General features: G+C 36.3%; 1 protein-coding gene across 1 annotated transcript; it reads left to right on the top strand.

The window, feature by feature from the left end:
- Positions 1 to 13,221: 13,221 nt before the first annotated feature.
- On the top strand, positions 13,222 to 18,563 carry LOC109242019 (vacuolar amino acid transporter 1-like). Its single transcript, XM_019408845.1, has 3 exons — positions 13,222 to 13,609; positions 16,486 to 17,096; positions 17,953 to 18,563. The coding sequence occupies exons 1-3, from the start codon at positions 13,417 to 13,419 to the stop codon at positions 18,472 to 18,474; spliced, it is 1,326 nt and encodes a 441-aa protein (XP_019264390.1). The 5' UTR covers positions 13,222 to 13,416; the 3' UTR covers positions 18,475 to 18,563.
- The last annotated feature ends 1,521 nt before the right edge of the window (positions 18,564 to 20,084 follow it).

Genomic DNA, 20,084 nt, shown 5'->3' with positions numbered 1-20,084 from the left:
CCTCAGTCCGAAACATATCAAGTGCAGGGGGATCTCCCGGGGTGCCATCCCTAGTCCCAATTTAAAAACACACAATAACAGTCCAAACATTAGGATAAATACTAAACTCAGGACAAGAAATAGAGAAATCCTAGCCTAATATGCTGCACGGAGTACAAACAAGACAGTTTAAACACTTAGACGAGTAAGTCAAATAATCATGCTTCTCTAAACTAACATAGGAATAACTTGCAATTTTCAAAAATAAACAGATAGGCAAGAAAACTCAATTTAAGTACTTCAAGTAAAAACGGATTTCCAACAATTAGCTCAAATACGCGCTCGTCACCTCACGTACGAGGCATTCAAATACCAAATATCATGTCCTAAGGGGAAGAAGTCCCACACACAAGGTTAGACAAGCCACTTACCTCAACCGACTCCAAAATCAACTCGAAATCACACCTTTTGCCACGAGTATCCGACTCCAAATGGCCCAAATCTATCCATTTCAATTACATCTCGTAAATAACATCTCAAGCAGTTGATTCTACTATTTAATTTAAAGCTAAGACGCAAATTTAGGTAAAATGATCAAAATGCCCTCAGGCCAACATGGTCAAAACCCGGGGTTCGAACAAAAACCCGGTTACCCATTCCTCCACGAACCCAAATATGTAATTTGTTTTGAAATCGGACCTCAAATTGAGGTCCAAATCCCCAATTTTAGCAAAACCTAGGTTCTACCCAACATACCCAAATTTCCCCATTAAAATATTTGATTTGAAGTTGAAATTATGTTAAAAGATGTTAAGGAGTGAAGAAATTGAGTTAGAAATCACTTACCAAATCGTTTTGAAGAAGAAGAATTGCTTGGAAAATCGCCTCTTATGTTTTGGGTATTTGAAAAGTGAGAAATAACTGAAAATCCCGTGTATTTATACCCTCTAAAGTCCCCAGCGCGGACCGCGGCCGCGCTGACATACCTGAGGACTTGCGGATCTCTGAAGTTCCCTGCGGACCGCACAAGGACGATCGCGGCCGCGCAGCACCCACCGCGAACCGCACAAAGGCGACCGCGGCCGCACAGCACACACCGCGGACCGCACGAAGGAGACCGCGGCCGCGCTGGAGGGTTCAGAGTCTGCAACATTGTTCCTGAACCTGCAACATCTGGTATTTTAAGGCTAAGGCGTCCCGGAACCTACTCGAAACTCACCCGATCCCTCGGGGCTCCAAACCGAACACATACACAACCTCAAAAATATCCTACGGACCTATCCGTGCGATCAAATCGCCAAAATAACATCATATACATCGAATCAAGCCTCAAAGCTCATGATTTCTTCTAGATTTTTCATAGAACATCAAATTCCCATTTTAAGTCCGAAACACGTCAAACGACGTCCGTTTTCAACCAAACTTTACAGAAAGTGCTTAAATCATATATAAGACTTGTACCGGACGCCGGAACCAAAATACGGGCCCGATACCATAGTCTTCTAATCAAATTTCGTTTCCAATTTCATTAATTATTTCCAGAAAACAATTTCACACAAAAATTTATTTCTCGGACTTGGGACCTCGGAATTCGATTCCGGACATACGCCCAAGTCCCATATTTTCCTACGGACCCTCCGGGACCGTCAAATCACAGGTCCGGGTCCGTTTACCCAAAATGTTTTCCGAACTGAAACTTAATCAATTTAATATCAAAATTTAGCATTTTTCTCACAGAATTCATATTTAAGCTTTCCGGTTACGCGCCCAGACTGCGCACGTAAATCGAGACAACCTTGGATGAGGTTTTCAAGGCCTCGGAAGTACAGGATGGGTAAGAAAACAAGTGATGAACCCTTTGGGTCGTCACAAGTATTGGGTATTGCTCGGCGGATGGCGTATCGGTTGTGTCCTTTCGGGTTTGTGTAATGTTATGTCAAATTGCTTCGCCGTGGTTATGATGATTTGCTTTGGTTCTAGACATCAAACTGCGCGTGGTTGTTGATTTTGAGCATAGTGACTTGAGGTGTTTCATGTGGACTAGTGTTTGGATAGGGTCGCGCATTGCAGCGAAGTTATGTGGAGGTATGACCCTTCGGGTTAGATATGTGTGTTCTATTTCTACGATGTGTGATGGGTTCTCATCATTGTGTGTGGGGGTACTGGAAAGCTTGCGGTACAACCCTCTCATTTGAGTCATTTTTTTCCCATGATTTGAGTACGTTCGGGTTGTTGCTTATTGGTGCGCGGATTGCACGAGTTGTGGCTTTAGATTGTATTGAGATGTCATGTCACCAGAGTGTTGTGTTGAATTAGATGAGATCGTCGGGATCTAGAATGAATACAAACGGATTCGGTTTCAGCATGTTGGAAGGAGAATATCGATGTTCGCCTCAGAAATTTGCTATGGTCCTTGCCAAAGGAGAAGTGGCTTCACGAATGGTTGATCTGGGGAGTGGTTATGACTTCCTATGTGTATCATTATTATTGGCAGTATACGGGAGTATTAGAATGAGGCTTTATTTGATAAAAGGTTTATTATCAAAATTCGGATGTTTTGAGCAACTATTGTGATTAGAAGTTATCACTACAAGTGTTTGAGTTATGTGGTGTGTCATGTAATTGCACCTGAGGTTGCAGGTATGGGTTACTACAGCTTGTTCGGGCTTATTCAGAGTATAAATGTGAGGTTGTAATCTTATAGATGATTTCAGAAGTGGAAATGTTGTTCTAAGGTTCATGGGCTAGGTTGGATTGCGAAATTTCAGTTACATTGTGTTCTCGGACCTATATGAGATAGGGTGACGTGGGATCACCCCCGGGTATCTGCATGGTAAGGTTATACATCGACTTGTTGGCTTTAGGAACAACTATGGGCACGTTCGAGGACGAACATATGTTTAAATGGGGGAGGATGTAACGACCCGACCGGTCGTTTTGAGCTTTTGCACTTCGCTCGCCAGTTCTCGAGCATGACTAGCCCCGTGTGATGTATTATGACTTATGTAAATCGTCAGTTTTGGTTTTCTGGGTAATCAGAATGGTTTTGGAAGGACAGTTCTCAGTTGAAGATTAAAATTTGAAAGGTTTGACCAAGTTTTGACTTGCTAGTATATGATCTCGGATTGGAATTTTTATGATTTGGTTAGCACCGTTGGGTGATTTGGGACTTGGGATTGTGATCGGAATGTATTTTGGAGGTCCGTGGAAGGTTTACGCTTGAATTGGTGAAATTGGAATTTTGGCGTTTTCCGGTTGATAGGTGAGGTTTTGATATCTGGGTCGGAATGGAATTCCGGAAATTGGAGTAAGTCCGTTGTGTCATTTGTGACGTGTGTGCAAAATTTCAGGTCATTCGGACGAGGTTTGATAAACTTTTTGATCGAATTCGGAATTCGGAAGTCATGGAATTCTTAGGCTTGAATCCGAGAGTGATTCGATGTTTTGAGTGTTCCGAAGGTTGGAACAAGTTTGAATGATGTTATGGGGTGTGTTGGCATGTTTGGTCGGGGTCCCATGAGGCTCGGATAAGTTTTGGAAGAGTTTTAGGAAGATTTTGGCGTTTTGAGCATAAGCATGTAATGATACAAAGGTCCATTTTTAGTTCTAGAGATCGAAATTTGATTTCGAGACTTCCGGAATTTTGATAATGAATTATAGGAGTGATCTGGAAAGTTTGGTCTAATTTCATCAAGTTGCGATTGGGTTTTTGATGCGAATCATGAGTTAATTGTTTAACGAGCGAAATGGGTATCGCACTGAGCAAATGAGCTCCAAATTGAGTTTCGATTGAAGGACTAAGTTCGTATTATTATTTGTGACTCATAGGAACAAGAATCATCGAATTTCGAGTTTGTATGATGGAGTTAGAGCCTTTTTAGTGAAATTAAAGACTGCTGGTGCATCAGATCTGGTGTGCACCTTTAGCGACCAGATTAGACCAGTTTTAGCGACGGGAATTAGCTTTTAGCAACCAGAATCGGGTTTATTAATGTTGTTCTATTTTTTAGCTCATTTTGACATTTTTTTGGTGAAAGAACACAGCTTGGGGCGATTTTTGAGCAAGAAATCATGGGAAATCTTGAGGTAAGTCACTTGTGATTATTTATACTCCATAATATTGAATTATCATCGAATAATCCAACTAGATTACATGTTTTTGAGGTGTAAATTGGGGATTTGGACCTAGGGATTTGAAAATAAGATTTGAAGATTTGGAGACCGAATTGTTATCGGAATTTAGTAATTTTGGTATGGTTGGACTCGTGGTTGAATGGGTTTTCGGATTTTGTGAATTTTTTCGGATTCCGAAGCGTGGGCTCGGGGGCCGGGTTTGAGCCAATTTTGGGATTTTTGGTCTAATTTGATAATTTTCATAGGGAATTCATTCCTTTAGTGTATATTGATGATAATATACCGATTTTGGTTAGATTCGGGGCATTTGGAGGCCGAGTCGAGCGGCGAGGGCATTGCGGAGTAGAATTTCATCCGGATTGAGGTTAGTAATGATTGTAAATGTTTGTTCTGAGGGTATGAAACCCCGGATTTTACATCGTTGTGCTACTTTGAGGTGACGCACACGCTACATGACGAGCGTGGGGTCGTGCACTGTTGGGGATTGTGACTAGTCCGTCCCGTACGACTATAAAACTGCGTATTTGATCGAAAACTGTTTGCTATCATTGTGTTTTGGAAAGTATTATCATGTTTTGGGCTGAACCATATTTGGGCCTCGTGCCAACTGTTTTGGACCCTTAGAGGATTTTTACTACTATTCCTCACTGTTTTGACTTCATATTTGTACGCAGTCATGCTGTATTCTATTGTTTTTCATAACTCAGCCATATTTACTCTGTTCTGACATCTTAATGATATTTTGGGCTGAGCATCATATTTTACTATGCCCGAGTGGTTTTTTTTCCAGAGATTTCTGACTCAGTGAGGCCGAGGGCCTGTGTTGTGAGGATACTATGGGATCGGGTTGCGCATCGCAGCATTGTGGTACTGATTTATGGTTATGAGGCCGAGTGCCTGATTTGTTACGCCACGAGGTGGCTTGATATGAGGTCGAGAGCCTGTTTGATTATGCCACGAGATGACTTGTTATTGCGCTTGGGCCGTAAGGGGCCCCTCCCGGAGTCTGTACACCCCCAGTGAGCGCGGGTACCCGGTGTGAGTGATGTGTTGTAGCCCGAGGGGCTGTTGTTGTTTCATATTCAAGCTCGAGGGGCTGTTCTTGATCCATGTTGCCCGAGGGGCAGTTCTTGATTCATGTTATGCCCGAGGGGCAGTTCTTGATTCATGTTATGCCCGAGGGGCTGATTACAAGTGATTGTGAGGTATCCCGAGGGGCTGGTTCTGTTGATATTATGCCCGAGGGGCGGTTTATGGTACATGTTTTGCCCGAGAGGCTGTTTGTGTTTCCATCATTTTTACTCGTTGTTTTATCACTCGTTTGAAACTATTGAAAGTTGTTTTTAATAGGTTTTACTGAAATTGAGCTTGATTTACGAAGTGAATGATTTCTGTACTATTTTGGAAATGTACTGCATTTGCTATAGTGCTATGACATGGCTTACGTGTTTTCTTACTGCTCAGCTTTCATTTACTTTTATTACTTACTGAGTTGGCGTACTCACATTACTCCTTGCACCTTGTGTGCAGATTCAGGTATTTCTGAACCCGGTAGCGGGTGTTGATTGCTCAGTGGCAGAGTCATCGGAGTTAGCAAGGTAGCTGCCCGACGTTCGCAGCCCTGCTCTTCTCCCTCTTGTCTTCCTTAGGTTGTTTCAATATATTTTCAGACTCTTCATTGTATTCAGACCTTAGTAGATGCTCGTGACTTGTGACACCCCGATGTCGGGTTTGTGTAGTTATTCCGCACAGTTCATTTAGACTTATATTATGAGATATCTGATTAATTAAAGGCTTAAAAATGATTATAAATGATTAAATGGTTAATTCGGGAGTTGTGTCGGTTGGCCTAGTTTCACGATAGGCGTTATCACGACCGGGTCGATTTTAGGGTCGTGACAAGATTCTTGCGAAGGAACGGTCAATTAACTTATGAGTTGGAGTTGCCACCAGAATTTGCGGTGGTACAACCAGTATTTCACGTATTCTGCTATAGCATTCAAGTTCCTTGTACTTAGTTGCTCATGTCAGTTCAGTACTCAGATACTCATGTCAGTTTTATACTCAGATACTCATGTCAGTACAATACTCAGCTACTCATGGCAGTCCAATACTTAGACATTCATGCCAGCTTAGTAGTCAGATTACTCAAATATTCGTGCCAGTTCAATATTCATATACCTATGTTAGTTCAGTATTCACGTATCCATGACAGACCAATATTCAGTCAATGCAGTAGTCATTTAGTTCACTATCTCAACAATTCAGTAGTCATGTATTCATTCAGTTTAGTATGCAAGTGTTAATGAAAGTTCATGTTTCCGCCAGACCCGTTTAAGGTCCGGAGTTAGCAGAAGTTACAATCAGGACAATCATTCGAGGATGAATGATCCCAAGGGGGAGATAATGTACATTCGGACTAGGTATGGATATGTTAAATGGGTATTAATATGATATTTTAGACATATGAAGTCCTAGTGGGATGAGTATGGGTGAAAATAGTTATTTTAGAATCAAGACGAAGAGTGAGGTGTACAAGATTCGATAAAATCTACTAAGTTTACAAAAGGTCAGTCTTGCAGCAGGATTTGGTGAAAATGTGTAAGATGTTTGGGAAAACTCAAAACACGAAAGTTGTAGGACTTTAAAATAGCTTTTCAACGATATATTGTGGATCCCAAACAGATCTGTGTGCAAAACGTTATGTGCGTTTTACAGAACAGTGCGCAATATGTGCGCGGCCGCGCACTTGTGGCAGTGTTACTGCCATTCTGCGCGGTCAGGTGATTAAACAAAATTTCATGTATAAATTAAGCTGTTATTTGATTTTTAGATACTAATATTTTAATTTTCTTTGCTGGAAATATCATAATTTAATAAGAAAATTCATAGTTCATCAATGAAGGAGATATCTAACAAAAAAAGTTCAAATACTGAATTATCCAAAGAAAGATTGTATAAATGTGATCTACCATGACAAAGGATAACCGACTCACAACCGGCTATAACAAACTATAACCGATCCATAACTAACTTACAACAGAAGCTCATAACCAAGCATAACAAGGCCACAACCAGCCATGACAAGTTCATATCCAGAAGTGTATTGAAAACTTTGCCATGGCTTGCCTATAAAAAGAGGCATAAATCGTGAACGGAGAAGGGGAGCGAAAAAGAAATCTTAGAAGTGTAATATTGAGCAGAAAGCTTTTCCTTTCTGTTTGTTCTTTAGTTTCGCTTCTTTTTCATCTTTTAGCCATTACTCTGGCTTCATTTCTTGTTCTGAATAAATTGTAGTATTGGAAATTACTCTAGTTCCTATTTTTAATTAAATAGGAGGAATTATTCTCTTGAATATTTCTTTCTATTTTCTTATTTAATGGGCAAGATTATTTCCGTTGTCGGTATTGGCTCTAATATGGGTAACTTTTCTTGTGTTGGGAAAATGACGGATCTTAATATTTTTATATAATAGTAGATATTACTTTTCACTTTCACATGCTTGAGTTGAAGCTTTTTATTTAAATTTTATCTGCTTTATAGTTGGGTGTATTTAATTTGTTAACATCCATCTATTTAGTACTACATATTAACTTCTTACTAATTCTGTAATCGAAAGAGGCAGAGGAGGTAATAGTTAATTTTGGTATTGATAGATGTTAACCTATATTTAGTGACATCTAGCTCTTATATGTTAAAATTGATTCTACACTTATTTGTAATCGAAAGAGGCGAATATTGTAGTAATCAGTTATAACAAGTAGGGTAACCGAAAGGGACTTACTAAAAAAAAGAGCATGCTTTAGTTCAAGTATATATTTCTGGTTCTTTAATATTACCATTTTGACAATTAATTTGTATAACCGAGAGGAGTGCACTTAATTGTTCAACTATAGTAATAATATATAAATGTAATCGTGAGAGGCATTTATACATTTATAAGAAATAAAAGTTAAAGAATAAATGTATTTACTATATAATAAAAACTATTAAGTGAAGTCAGGATCCCAGCACCTTTTTATTATATCTGTGAAAAACAAAAATATTTTCTATTGCTCCATTCGTGCATATTTAGTTAGTTTATTTAAAACTCAACTCTTTCTGATTTTCTCAAATAGTAACTAAAATAAGAAACATCCGTAGAATAGATAAACCAATCTCTGTGGGTTCGACATCTTTCTATACTATTATTTGACAGAGTACGAGTTATAATTTTATATACGCTAGACACTCGTCAAATATTTGGCGCCATTGCCGGGGATTGGCTAAAGTCTAATACAGATTAATTGTTTTACTACTAATTTGAGATTTTTTTTGTCTAATCATTTTAACTTTTCTACAGAAATTTCAGAAAGTGTATGACACATTCCTCTTCTAAAGAACTAGTCAAATACGATCCTGAAATTGAAAAATCTTTATGGTTGTTGCACGATCTCAGATTTTTACAATAGAGGAAATGGAGAATGAAGAACTCAATAACCAACTTCCACCACATCAAGTAGAAGAACAGTTTGATGAGGTGGCATCGCGACATGATAGAATACTCCGTGATTATGCAAGGCCAGATCATTTTGAAGGAGAATCAAGTGTGAGGAGATCACCAATTGCAGCAAACAACTTTGAAATCCGCACAGGCTTGATTCAAACCATTCAACAGTCATGTCATTTTACTGGTGATGCGAGTGAAGATCCTCACACCCATTTAATTGATTTTCTTGAATTAGTTGAAACTTGCAGGTATAATGGAGTCACAACAGATGCTATCAGGTTGCGGCTTTTTCCTTTTTCATTAAAAGGTGAAGCCAAAATGTGAAGACCCAAAGGGTCATCACCGGATTTCTCTCTTTTTCCGTACTTCCGAGGCCTTGAAAACCTCACCTTTAGTTGCCTCGATTTGCGTGCGCAGTCCGGGCGTGTAGCCGGAAAGATTATATGTTAAATTCTATGAAAAATTTCAAAATGTGGCTTTAAAATGATTAAAGTTGACTTCGGTCAACATTTTTTGGTAAACGGACCCGGACCCGTGATTTGACGGTCCCGGAGGGTCCGTAGAAAAATGTGGGACTCGGGCATATGCCCGGAGTCGAATTCCGAGGTCTAGAGCCCGAGAAAAGAATTTTTCTGTGAAATTATTTTTCTGAAATTATTAAGGAAAATGGAAATGAAAATTTATTTAAAAGACTGTGGTAACGGGCCCAGTAATTTCCTCTTCGCGTTCGCGTTCCACCGTCCGCGAACGCATAGCTTTATTAATCCCTTTATCGCGTTCGCGTGCCCCTCAACGCGTTCGCATAGAACAAACCTCGGACCCCTAGTACATTCTTTCTACGCGTTCGCGCTTGACTTCACGCGTTCGTGATGCTTACCCGGTCTACCCTTCGCGAACGCGGCCCCCTTCCCGCGAACGCGAAGGGCAATTTTGCCCAGTGATTTTAAATACCCCAAAACAGAACATTGATGGGATTTTTCACCCAAAACACACGAACTCATTTTCTCCACAGCCCATAGGCGATCTTTAGAGCTCTTCTTCACCAAAGCTTCTTGGGTAAGTATTATCTAACTCGTTTTCTTCATTTTCTATCATCATTTATCATATTCCTAGACCTAAAACATGTAATTTAGGGTGTAAATTGGGGGAAAAGGGTACAATTAGGGCTTTTCAATTTTCTTTGATTTAGACCTCGTTTTGGGGTCGAATTTGAAAACAAATTGTATATTCGGGCCCGTGGGGGAATGGGTGACATGGAATTGGTTCGAACCTCGGGTTTTAACCAAGCGGGCCCGGGGTCGATTTTTTGGAATTTTGGATAGAAAGCTTAGAAATTCATATTTAGGCATTGGGTTTAGTTTGTTTAACTATTGTTAATATTGTAAAGTCATTATTTCATAGATTTGACTGAGTTGGAGCCGAATTCGAGGGGTAAAGCTATACTAGAGGCTTGAGTTGAATTTGGAGCGTTTGAGGTAAGTGTTTGATCTAACTTTGGCTTGAAGGAATAGGATTAGAGTGTTATTATTTGCTAATTGCTAAATGATCGAGTACGGTGTATAGGCATGGTGACGAGTATCTATACAGCGGTGTCTAGCATGACCGTGGGTCCTTGTATGTACTTATCCTGATATTGTTATGACTCTTCCATGTTAATTGATAAATTCTATGCAATGTGAAGAGCATGAGGACTAATTATGAATTGTAAATTCTTTGGAGCGTTGGCTCGAATGATAAAAAGACTATTGAGTAAGAAATGAAAGAAATAGGAAGTGATATGATTAATCCCTTGCCGGGATGGTTTGAGTACATTGATTATCTCCCTTGCCGGGATGTGAGAGTATTGTTGTTGCTCCCTTGCCGGGATTTAGCTGATATTGTGTAATTCCCTTGCCGGTACATTTCTTATTATTTGTTTATCCCCTCGCCCCGTTTGGTTGTGATTACTGTTTTGGTGAGGAAGAGTGATAATGCACGAAGGGTCATTCCGTACCATGCTTTGATTATATTTGCAGGAAGGGTCATTCCGTGCCATGTTTTGATTATATTTGCACGAAGGGTCATTCCATGCCATGTTTTGATTATTTATGCACGAAGGGACATTCTGTGCTCTGATTTGATTATAATTGCACGAAGGATCATTCCGTGCCATGATATGAGAGTTATGTGAGGGAAAGCACGAAGGGTGATGCCGTGCACTTTATTTGATTGCTTTTGGTGAGAATGAGAGTAAAAGCGCGAAGGTTGATGCCGTGCAACTGTTGATTGTCCTGCTCTCATTAATTATTGTTATTGCCCTGTTTCTTACTTAAATTGTTGACTTTATATCCGGACTGTACTCCCCCATAGTATGCTTCCCTCCCTCTTAACTGTTAATTTCTTTGTTCTTTCCTTTTATTGCATATATATATTGAACTGCACAGGTTTGTTTGGTAGCCCTGTCTAGCCTCGTCACTACTTCTCCGGGGTTAGGCCAGGCACTTACCAGCACATGGGGTCGGTTGTGCTGATGCTACACTTCTGTGCTCTTTGTGCAGATCACGGTACCGGAGCAACTTTTGGACCACAACAGTAGGATATTGATCAGGAGCTGACTTCAGTCCAGGGACTTACGAGGTAGCCTAGCTGGTGTTCGCAGGCCGGAGTCCCTTTCTATGTTTTCAGTTTGTTTTCATTGTACCGAGACCGACACTCATGTATTTCTATTCAGACTTGTTTGTAGCACTCTTTAGTAGTTCGTGAGATAGTGACACCAATCTTGGGTAGAGAAATGTTAAACTTCCGCATTTTTGGGTTTTTCAGTTATCTGTGTTTTAAAGACTTCCGCTTTAATTTAAGTGACTTGTTATATTTATATTGTTCTTGTTGGGATGTTATCAGAAAATGTTTAAATACTTGGCTTGCCTAGCTCCGATAGTAGGCGCCATCACGACCCCCGATGGTGAAAAATCCGGATCGTGACATAATGTTCTTCATATACCATGTGGAATGCTTGATCAGAGAAATTGAGAGGAGGAAGAGAAGATGCGGGAGTCTAGCGTCCATAAAATTTTCCATGATTGGACTTGGAAAATGACTTCGAATTGTGCTATTTCTATTGCTTGAATTGTGTCATGACGATGTTATTTCTTCTCTATTTTTCAAATCACCAATTTACTCAAGAATGATTTTCCTAACAAATGTTTTCTCAGAGAATCTACTCTTTGAATAAAACACTTCTCCAATATAGCAGATAATCTTAGCATGTTGATATGTTTAACATAACTCGATCCCATATTAATAAATTATTTATGTTTTAAATTCTTGCTATTTTGCTATTATAATGATGGTGAATAACTTTCATATTTTAGTCATAGTATATTTTAGTATAGTAATTCTATTATTTTGTAAACAAGTATATAGTCTTATTTATGTGCCTTTAGTCTTTCTTTCTTAAAATTTATGTCCAATCTACCTATGGCAAATAAATTATCGTGATGAAATTCTATTTTACTTTTTTGTGAGTCAGTTAACTATTTTCTTTTTACAGTAGTTTTTTCTATATTTTTTAAAATATTAGAGTTATAATACATTTTTATGTAATTTTAAGTATGTAAAGTTTATTTTAAATACAAAAAAAAAATATTTATATTCAACAGAAAAATTATGTATAACTCCTATTTTAAAGCTAAATTTATTTTTATGTATGGAGAGCTAAAAATATCTAAATATATGTAATACGAGTGGATTTCATATGAATATCATATGCTCAAATTTTTGATATAAAATATAATTTGACCAAAGTAAAAAAGTTCAAGCGCAAAATATCTCCTTATAAAAGCAAAATATTGCATGTGTACTTAAGTTTAGTAGCAACTTTAACTCTCGTTTCCTTCTTTTTCTTTCACTTGACATTTAAAAGTATAGGTTGAATATTCTAAAAAATTTCTAAGAGAGAAATCAACCTTTAAGAAGACGACTTTGACAAGACGCAAATTGAAGGAGATAGAGAAGATAAAGTTGATCAAAAAAATGATGCATCCAACATTATCTATTGGAGCAATCAAATGTTAAAAGGGACATAAACCAAAGTTCAATTGATAGTGTGATGCACAAATAGAGCTGGTCAGAAAGTATGCTGTTTGACTTTATTCATAAAAGGTCGTAAGATTATGTGAGTATGCTAGCTTTTCGTATACAAAATAAATATGTATAATAAACGTATAATTTATGTAATATCGGCTAGAAAAAGTAAATAATATATCCTACCGGTTATTGTGCAGGGTCCTTTCTGTTTTTGTGGTTAGCAGCTTGTTTCATATTTCCTTACCTTTAATAGATTTCTAGTATAAATAGGGTGGATTCCACGTATAAAAACGCTTCAAAAAAAAGAGTTAAAATTTTGATTAAATTACCCGTCTACTTTTTACTATGATTTGAAATTACATCAGTTATGCTTCAGGTTGAAGCTAAATTAGAGTCAAGAGCAAGTATAAGATGATAATGGTAGGATATGAGTGCTCCCAAAATAAAATGATGGGTAAAACTAAGATGTTTCTAAAAATTTGTCCTTTTTATTTTTATTTCAAAAAATTTATCCTTTTTCTTTTCATTTCGAAAGTTCTATCCTTTTCTTTTCTCATTTTTGAAATGACAGGTCAAGTACACGTACTGTAAAAAAACAACCTCATCTCTTATCACATAAGAGTCAATTCTGGTAGCTTTTTTCCCACAAGAACTGTGCTAGCTCTCTCTTCATCTTCCTCTTCTTCTCTTTGATCATAATAAACATAGAGGAAAAAGCGCAACATCAAAAAGAAGAAGAATACTTAAGCATGGAGCCTAAATCAGAAGATGACTACTCAAATATTACAGTGCGGCTCTTAGTTGCCAATGACAACTATCACAAGCAAAACCAAGGTAGCAGCGAAGAAACAGGACTAGAGGACCCTCAAGTTCAACATGAGTTCGTTTCAGGACCAACCTCCTTTTCAAGAACTTGTTTCAATGGACTCAATGCTTTGTCAGGTTCTCCTCTGATGACTAGTCTAATAAGTCATTGTTGATAACAAGTTTAAATTTCAAATGTTTAAGTTTTTAAAACAAAATACCTTGTACTTTTAATTTTAAATTATTGATTCATAATTTAATAGTCTATTCGTTTCAATTTATTTGAATCTTTGAGTCGTGTGTCAAATTAACTAATTTTCATTGTGAATTTATATTCAATATATTTAAAAAGACTCTTTACAAAAAACATAATCAAAGAAAATAACCTTGTTTGACTCCCCAATAGTACTAAGTTCATTCTTATTGAAACAGATGAAGCAAGTATATAATTTTACATTATATATGTAAAATTACATATATATATATATATATATATATATATATATATATATATGTAAAATGACTTTAATCCATAGAATATAGGCTGCATCAGTCTTGGCAAAGTTGACAATCCGTGCCCTAAATTATCATACATCACTAGGCTCTTGGGAAATTCGAATTTCATTTTTCTTCCTACGTAAAATATTTTTTCAACCAAACATCAGAGGCGGATCTAGGATATAATGTTTATGAGTTTCTGCAACGATCTCGAGTAAATTTCCCATAGTAACTGGGTTCACATTTAAATATTTATAGAAATTTTGTGAAGTTTTCGAACACATTTATACTGTTTGGACAAAAGCTACTGGGTTCACGTGAACCTATAGGTCGCAATGTCGATCTGCCCCTGCCAAGGTATTATCTTTTTGATGATTTTCCTTTTAAAAATCTTCAAAAATTTCTCTCACAAAGTACTACTTCTATTTCATTTTATATGATACGTTCTAAGTTTTTTCCGTTGCTCCAAATAAAGATTGCTTATTTGAGAATTTTTTAATTTTGATTCCTAATGACGTATATCTATTGAAATGCTAATTCAGATCAACCATTTCTAATGATAATTTTGTATATGCCTTTTTTAGTTTCTTAAATTGTTTATCCAATCTAACGTGATCATTTAAAATAAAACAGGGCGTATATAGTTACTGTCTAGGTTTGCTTGGAACTAAAAAGAGCAGCTAGGTTTTTGAAAGTATAACGTACTACTATCCCTTAATTATCGGTCATGACTGATTGATTTGGTTAATGTGACATTATCCTGTAATTTGTTTGTTTGTTGTTTGGCTTTTTTGTATTCTTTCGAAAAGATCATTAGCGGTACATTAGTCATTAATGGTGTTCTCACATATATAGACGCCCTCAGCCTGTATTTTGTTTGTTTGTTGTTTGGCTTTTTGTGATGACACCTCTGCCTAATTTAACAATTACTAACGGCAAAATTTAGCATTTCAAGGTTTCCGCTTGCAAACTTGTAGACTGATTGAGACAAGTCGTAGTAAATTATTGTTGTTGTTTTTTGGCATACTTCTAGTACTTTGCATTAGCATCAGGAGGTTTTTGGCAGAAAGTTTTTGATGGGTTTATTTTAAAATATCATTTGGTAACTAGTAATTATAAAAAGTACTCGCTGTCACTTTTACTTTGGCATGTTTTTTGGACTTTTTGGGTCCTTAAGAAATATATAATGAAGTGCTATATTTTACCATGATACCCATATTAATTTGATGTATTTTTATTGATTTGAGAAATAATTTTGATAATGAGTAAGTAATGACTGTGGTATAGAACAAGAAATTTTTTTTTTGTCTCTCTTGTGATATGCGTAAAGTATACATGTAAAAATAAAAACTTATGATTTTTAGTATACCATCACCAAATAAAGTGAACGGAGGGAGTTATTTGACTAAATTATCTTTATCCTTCTTAAATGAATAAATGCTACTCGACATATGCATCTTTATAGAAGGGGTACTGTCGCAATAGATCGGGTTTGGTTCAGTGCTATCTAAACCAAATCAAACCAACTATATGGTTTGGGTTGGTTCGATTTTGTCGGATTTTTCGAGTTTTTCGCAAATTTTTTTGTTAGCATGAAATTATCTTCAAACATCTACTTTATTAAGTTTGATAAGTAATATTATAATATTTAAGTAAAAATTTAAAAAAATAATAGATGTATCACCTATAAAGTTCCGTTAATGGGAGAATACACATTATACGTTATTTTTATTGTCCCGACATATATTATTTTCCTTGATGGTCACTTTCAAGATTAAGCGAATTTATTATGAAAATATAAAAATCAATATGACACCTAAATAATATTCTATTTAATTTTAAAATATTAAAATACCACTTCAAATTCGAAAAAAACTATAAGATTTTAGTAGACTTGACATATGAATAAGAAAAAATAAAGAATTTAACGCGTTTTAATGACATTTGATAAAAAAATGATCATACAATCCACCATTTAAAGTTAATAAAATGGACTCCATATTCTATTAAATATTAAGATGAAAGAGATAAATGGAAGGTCAAACGTGAGAGTTGCTCTCTTTGTTTTCTTTTATTTATAAGAGGAAGTTACAACATATATCTACATAAAGGATAAATACAAGAAATATTCAAAATAAAGTTCTACTATAAGTAATATACAAGAAGATAACTCTAACCTATTACATGCCATAAGAGAATCTCAAATATTTTTAGATGTTTTTTAAACAAAACTCTATATAAAGAGTTTTATATATGTATATATATATATAATTTTATATTCATATGTTGGTTTTAGTTCAAGTTTTTTTATTCAATACCAAACCAAACGTAATTGAATTTTTTAATCGGTTTGGTTTGATATTTCGATTTGATGCAGTTTTCCGATGCGGTTTATACACCGCATTTGAAAGAGAAAAGAAATATTAGTCCGTTATAAAATTTCTTGAAGCGACAACTATTTGGACCAAATTTTTCGTAGTTAAAGTGATAGATAGTAATTGTTGTTTTTTCCTCAGGAGTTGGCATACTTTCAGTACCGTACGCATTAGCATCAGGAGGATGGTTGAGCTTGATATTTCTCTTCATTATCGCCATCTCAACTTATTACACTGCCTTATTAATCCAAAGATGCATGGACATTGATCCAACTATAACAAGTTACCCTGACATCGGGGAACGCGCATTTGGAAAATGCGGAAGAATGCTTGTCTCCACGACGATGAACGTGGAACTTTATATGGTCGTAACAGGTTTCTTGATTTTAGAGGGCGATAACTTACAAAATTTATTCGGAGACATAGAATTTCAAATATTTGGAGTTACCATTGGTGGAAAACAGAGTTTTGTGGTTATTATTAGCCTAATTATTCTGCCTACTGTTTGGTTGAATAATATGAGCATTCTTTCTTATATATCTGCAAGTGGAGTAGTGGCTTCTATTGTATTACTTGGGTCCATCTTGTGGGTTGCTGTATTTGATGGGCTTGGATTTCAAGCAAATAGGACTCAGTTCGTAAACTGGAAAGGAATGCCTACTGCTGTTAGCCTCTATGCCTTCTGCTATTGTGCTCATCCAGTTTTCCCAACATTGTATACTTCCATGATAAATCCAAAGAAGTTCTCTAAGGTATGAATACCAAGGCATTATTAGTTTCGCATAGTTTGTTACACTTCTTTTTACGATTTAAGTTATATATGCTGACAATGTAAATGATTTTTTTACTATTAAGTATAATATGTTGCCTGTTATGACACATTATTTTAAAATAATTTGCAGGTTACCAATCCATACTAGTTACAAAATAGGAAATTCGTGTTTTTAGTCCCTTAAATATTGACAAATTCTCATTTTAGTCCTTGTGATTTCTAGATAAACACAATTAACCTTCCATTAATTGATCTGTGCACTTTTGGTCACTGTTTGTGATCACCCTTGACAAAGTTATCAAATTATTAAGTGTTAACCCATTCAACTACCGAGAAGTTGTGTTAAATTTGCACTATTACTCTATATTTATAGGTTATATTATATAGTTCTAAAAATAGTCTAACATAACATATATCCTATGTAAAAAGAATAGAAGCATAAATTTTATATCCTAGTTAATAATGTGCTAATAAAATATTATAGGGATCATTAAGAATTTATTAATAATTGAAGGACCAATAGTCAGAGGCAGATGCAGGATTTTAAGTTTATGGGTTCCTACAAAAATCTCGAATTGATATACAATACTAACTGAAAGAACGGACTGGGTTCCAAGCTAACTATTCTTATACATTTAATGAATTTTTCAATACAAATACAAGCTCTAGACAAAAACTACTGGGTTCACGGAAACCCGTAACTGTTGAACTGAATCCGCCCCTGCCAATAGTGCAATTATTCGTAAAAAACAATTACCTATTACTGTATAAAAGTTAAACTCCTTTCTTTTATGTTAAGTACTGACTACTCAAGTTATTGCAATCTTTTGTTGCAGGTCATGTATGTTTGCTTTCTACTTTGCACCATCAGCTATGCATCAATGGCAATTGTGGGGTATCTCATGTTTGGTCCAACTGTACTTTCCCAAATAACCTTAAACCTCCCCACTAATAAAATTAGCTCAAAAGTGGCAATTTACACCACACTGGTCAATCCAATAGCCAAGTATGGGTTAATGATAAAACCTCTGGTGAATTCTTTTGAAAATCAACTTCCAATTAATTTCAACAAAAGGCTCTTCAGTATACTTATCAGAACTGCTATAGTTATTAGCACTATTATTGTAGCCTTAGCTATCCCCTTTTTTGGGTATCTCATGTCACTTGTTGGAGCATTTTTGAGCATCACAGCTTCTACAATACTCCCATGCTTGTGTTTCTTGAGGATTTCTGGCGATTATCGAACACTGGGATTTGAGCTAGTAGTTATATTAGGAATTGTGATAATGGGCATTGCCATTATGATTGTAGGCACTTACACTTCTGTGGTAGAAATTATAGGTCATTTGTACATATAAGATGTGTCAGGATCCAAAATTCAAACTTGAGTAGTCAATTGTGAACGTTCTTAGCACTAAACATAATGTAATTTTTAACTATTGGTTTAGATTAGTTGTCCTTTCCAAATTTGATTTCTAGCTATGTTACATATGGCAGTATCTAAAGGCATATCATTTGAAGTATATTCTTATCTGATCAGTCAAAACTCATGATGATGACTATGAAATATGTTTACACGCGGAGGAACATAATTAATTATAACGTCTGCAATTGCTTGATTGCGATGATTTTAATATTTATTTAAATTTTAAAGGTTTTAACACATACACACAGACCTATTATATATATACTGAGTGAACATTTGATGGAAACGAACAGAATCTCAATAATAACAAAATATGTGGAATTTTCTCACAAATTATGTGAAATTTTCTCGACAAGGAAAAATATCTCAATAAGCAACAACTTCAAACAAGAATAACCGACAATAAAGGAGGTAACATAACAACAAGAGAAATAACAAAGGCGTTTAAAACATATAAGAGCATGTTTGACAATAAAGGATAGAGCAAGTGATAACAACATCAAGTAAAGCATGTTAGAGCAATTTAACAATGGAAAATCTAACATAATATTTCAATTTCTAATTAAATGCATGAAAGATTCTAAATGCCTAAACGGTTAAAATACCATATATAAGCCCGTGTACACACTCGTCACCTCATATACACGTCTTTCACATGAGTCCTAAGGGGTAGTTCCCCCAAACAAAGTTAGATAAGATACTTACCTCAAACAAGCTAAATCAACCCACTGGTACGCCTTTTCCGCAAAAATCCAATTCCGAACGGTTCGAATCTAGCCAAAATAACTTAATACCATAAATACAAATCATAGAAGACGATTCCGGATAATAAAGTTATAATCTTTAAAGAAAGTAAAAAAGTCAACTCAAAAGTCAACCTCGAGCTTGCACATCGGAATCCAACCAAACTCACAAAATCCGAATACCCATTTTGATACGAGTCCAACTATATAAAAATTATCCAATTCCAATCCCAAATCGACCTTCAAATCCCCAATTTATTGTTTAGGAAAGTTTTCGCAAAATCCCCAATTTCGCCAAATCAAAACACTAATTAAATAATAATAACAATGATGGATTTATGATTAATAAGCAAATCCGAGTCAAAAACACTTATCCTTATTAAATCCTTGAATATCCCCTCCAAAATCGCCCAAAACCGAGCTATCTAATCTAAGTATGGAAAATGAAATAACCCTCGATCTATCCTTTTCTGCCCAGCGATTACCTCTTATGCGGAAATTGGTCGTTTTTGCGACGCCGCTTCTGCGGTTATTTTCCGCACCTGCAGATTCCACTTAGATACCTGACCAAGTACCTGCGACTAAACTTGCGCACCTGCGGGACTGCTTCTACGGTCCTGCCTTCGCTCCTGCCAGTCTGCTTCTACGGAGTGTCCACCGCACCTACGGTCCCTCACAAAAAATCCAAATTCACATTTGCGAAGCCATTCCTGCTTTTGCGTTTGCGCATACGTGCGTCTTCATTCGCACCTGCAAAACTTGTGCACCATTTCGAATCTCGCTTCTGTGGCTCAGAGGC

The sequence above is a fragment of the Nicotiana attenuata genome, unplaced genomic scaffold (genome assembly GCF_001879085.1).
Source record: "Nicotiana attenuata strain UT unplaced genomic scaffold, NIATTr2, whole genome shotgun sequence".
Lineage (NCBI taxonomy): Eukaryota > Viridiplantae > Streptophyta > Magnoliopsida > Solanales > Solanaceae > Nicotiana > Nicotiana attenuata.
This window is presented reverse-complemented; position numbering and strand designations above follow the sequence as displayed.

What these genes read in the sequence shown, in the direction of transcription:
- LOC109242019 (XM_019408845.1), top strand. Translation starts at nt 13,417, where the DNA reads ATGGAGCCTAAATCAGAAGATGACTACTCAAATATTACAGTGCGGCTC. An exon ending in TGGACTCAATGCTTTGTCAG is followed by an intron (nt 13,610 to 16,485) that starts GTTCTCCTCTGA and finishes TTTTTTCCTCAG; the next exon opens with GAGTTGGCATACTTTCAGTA. An exon ending in ATCCAAAGAAGTTCTCTAAG is followed by an intron (nt 17,097 to 17,952) that starts GTATGAATACCA and finishes CTTTTGTTGCAG; the next exon opens with GTCATGTATGTTTGCTTTCT.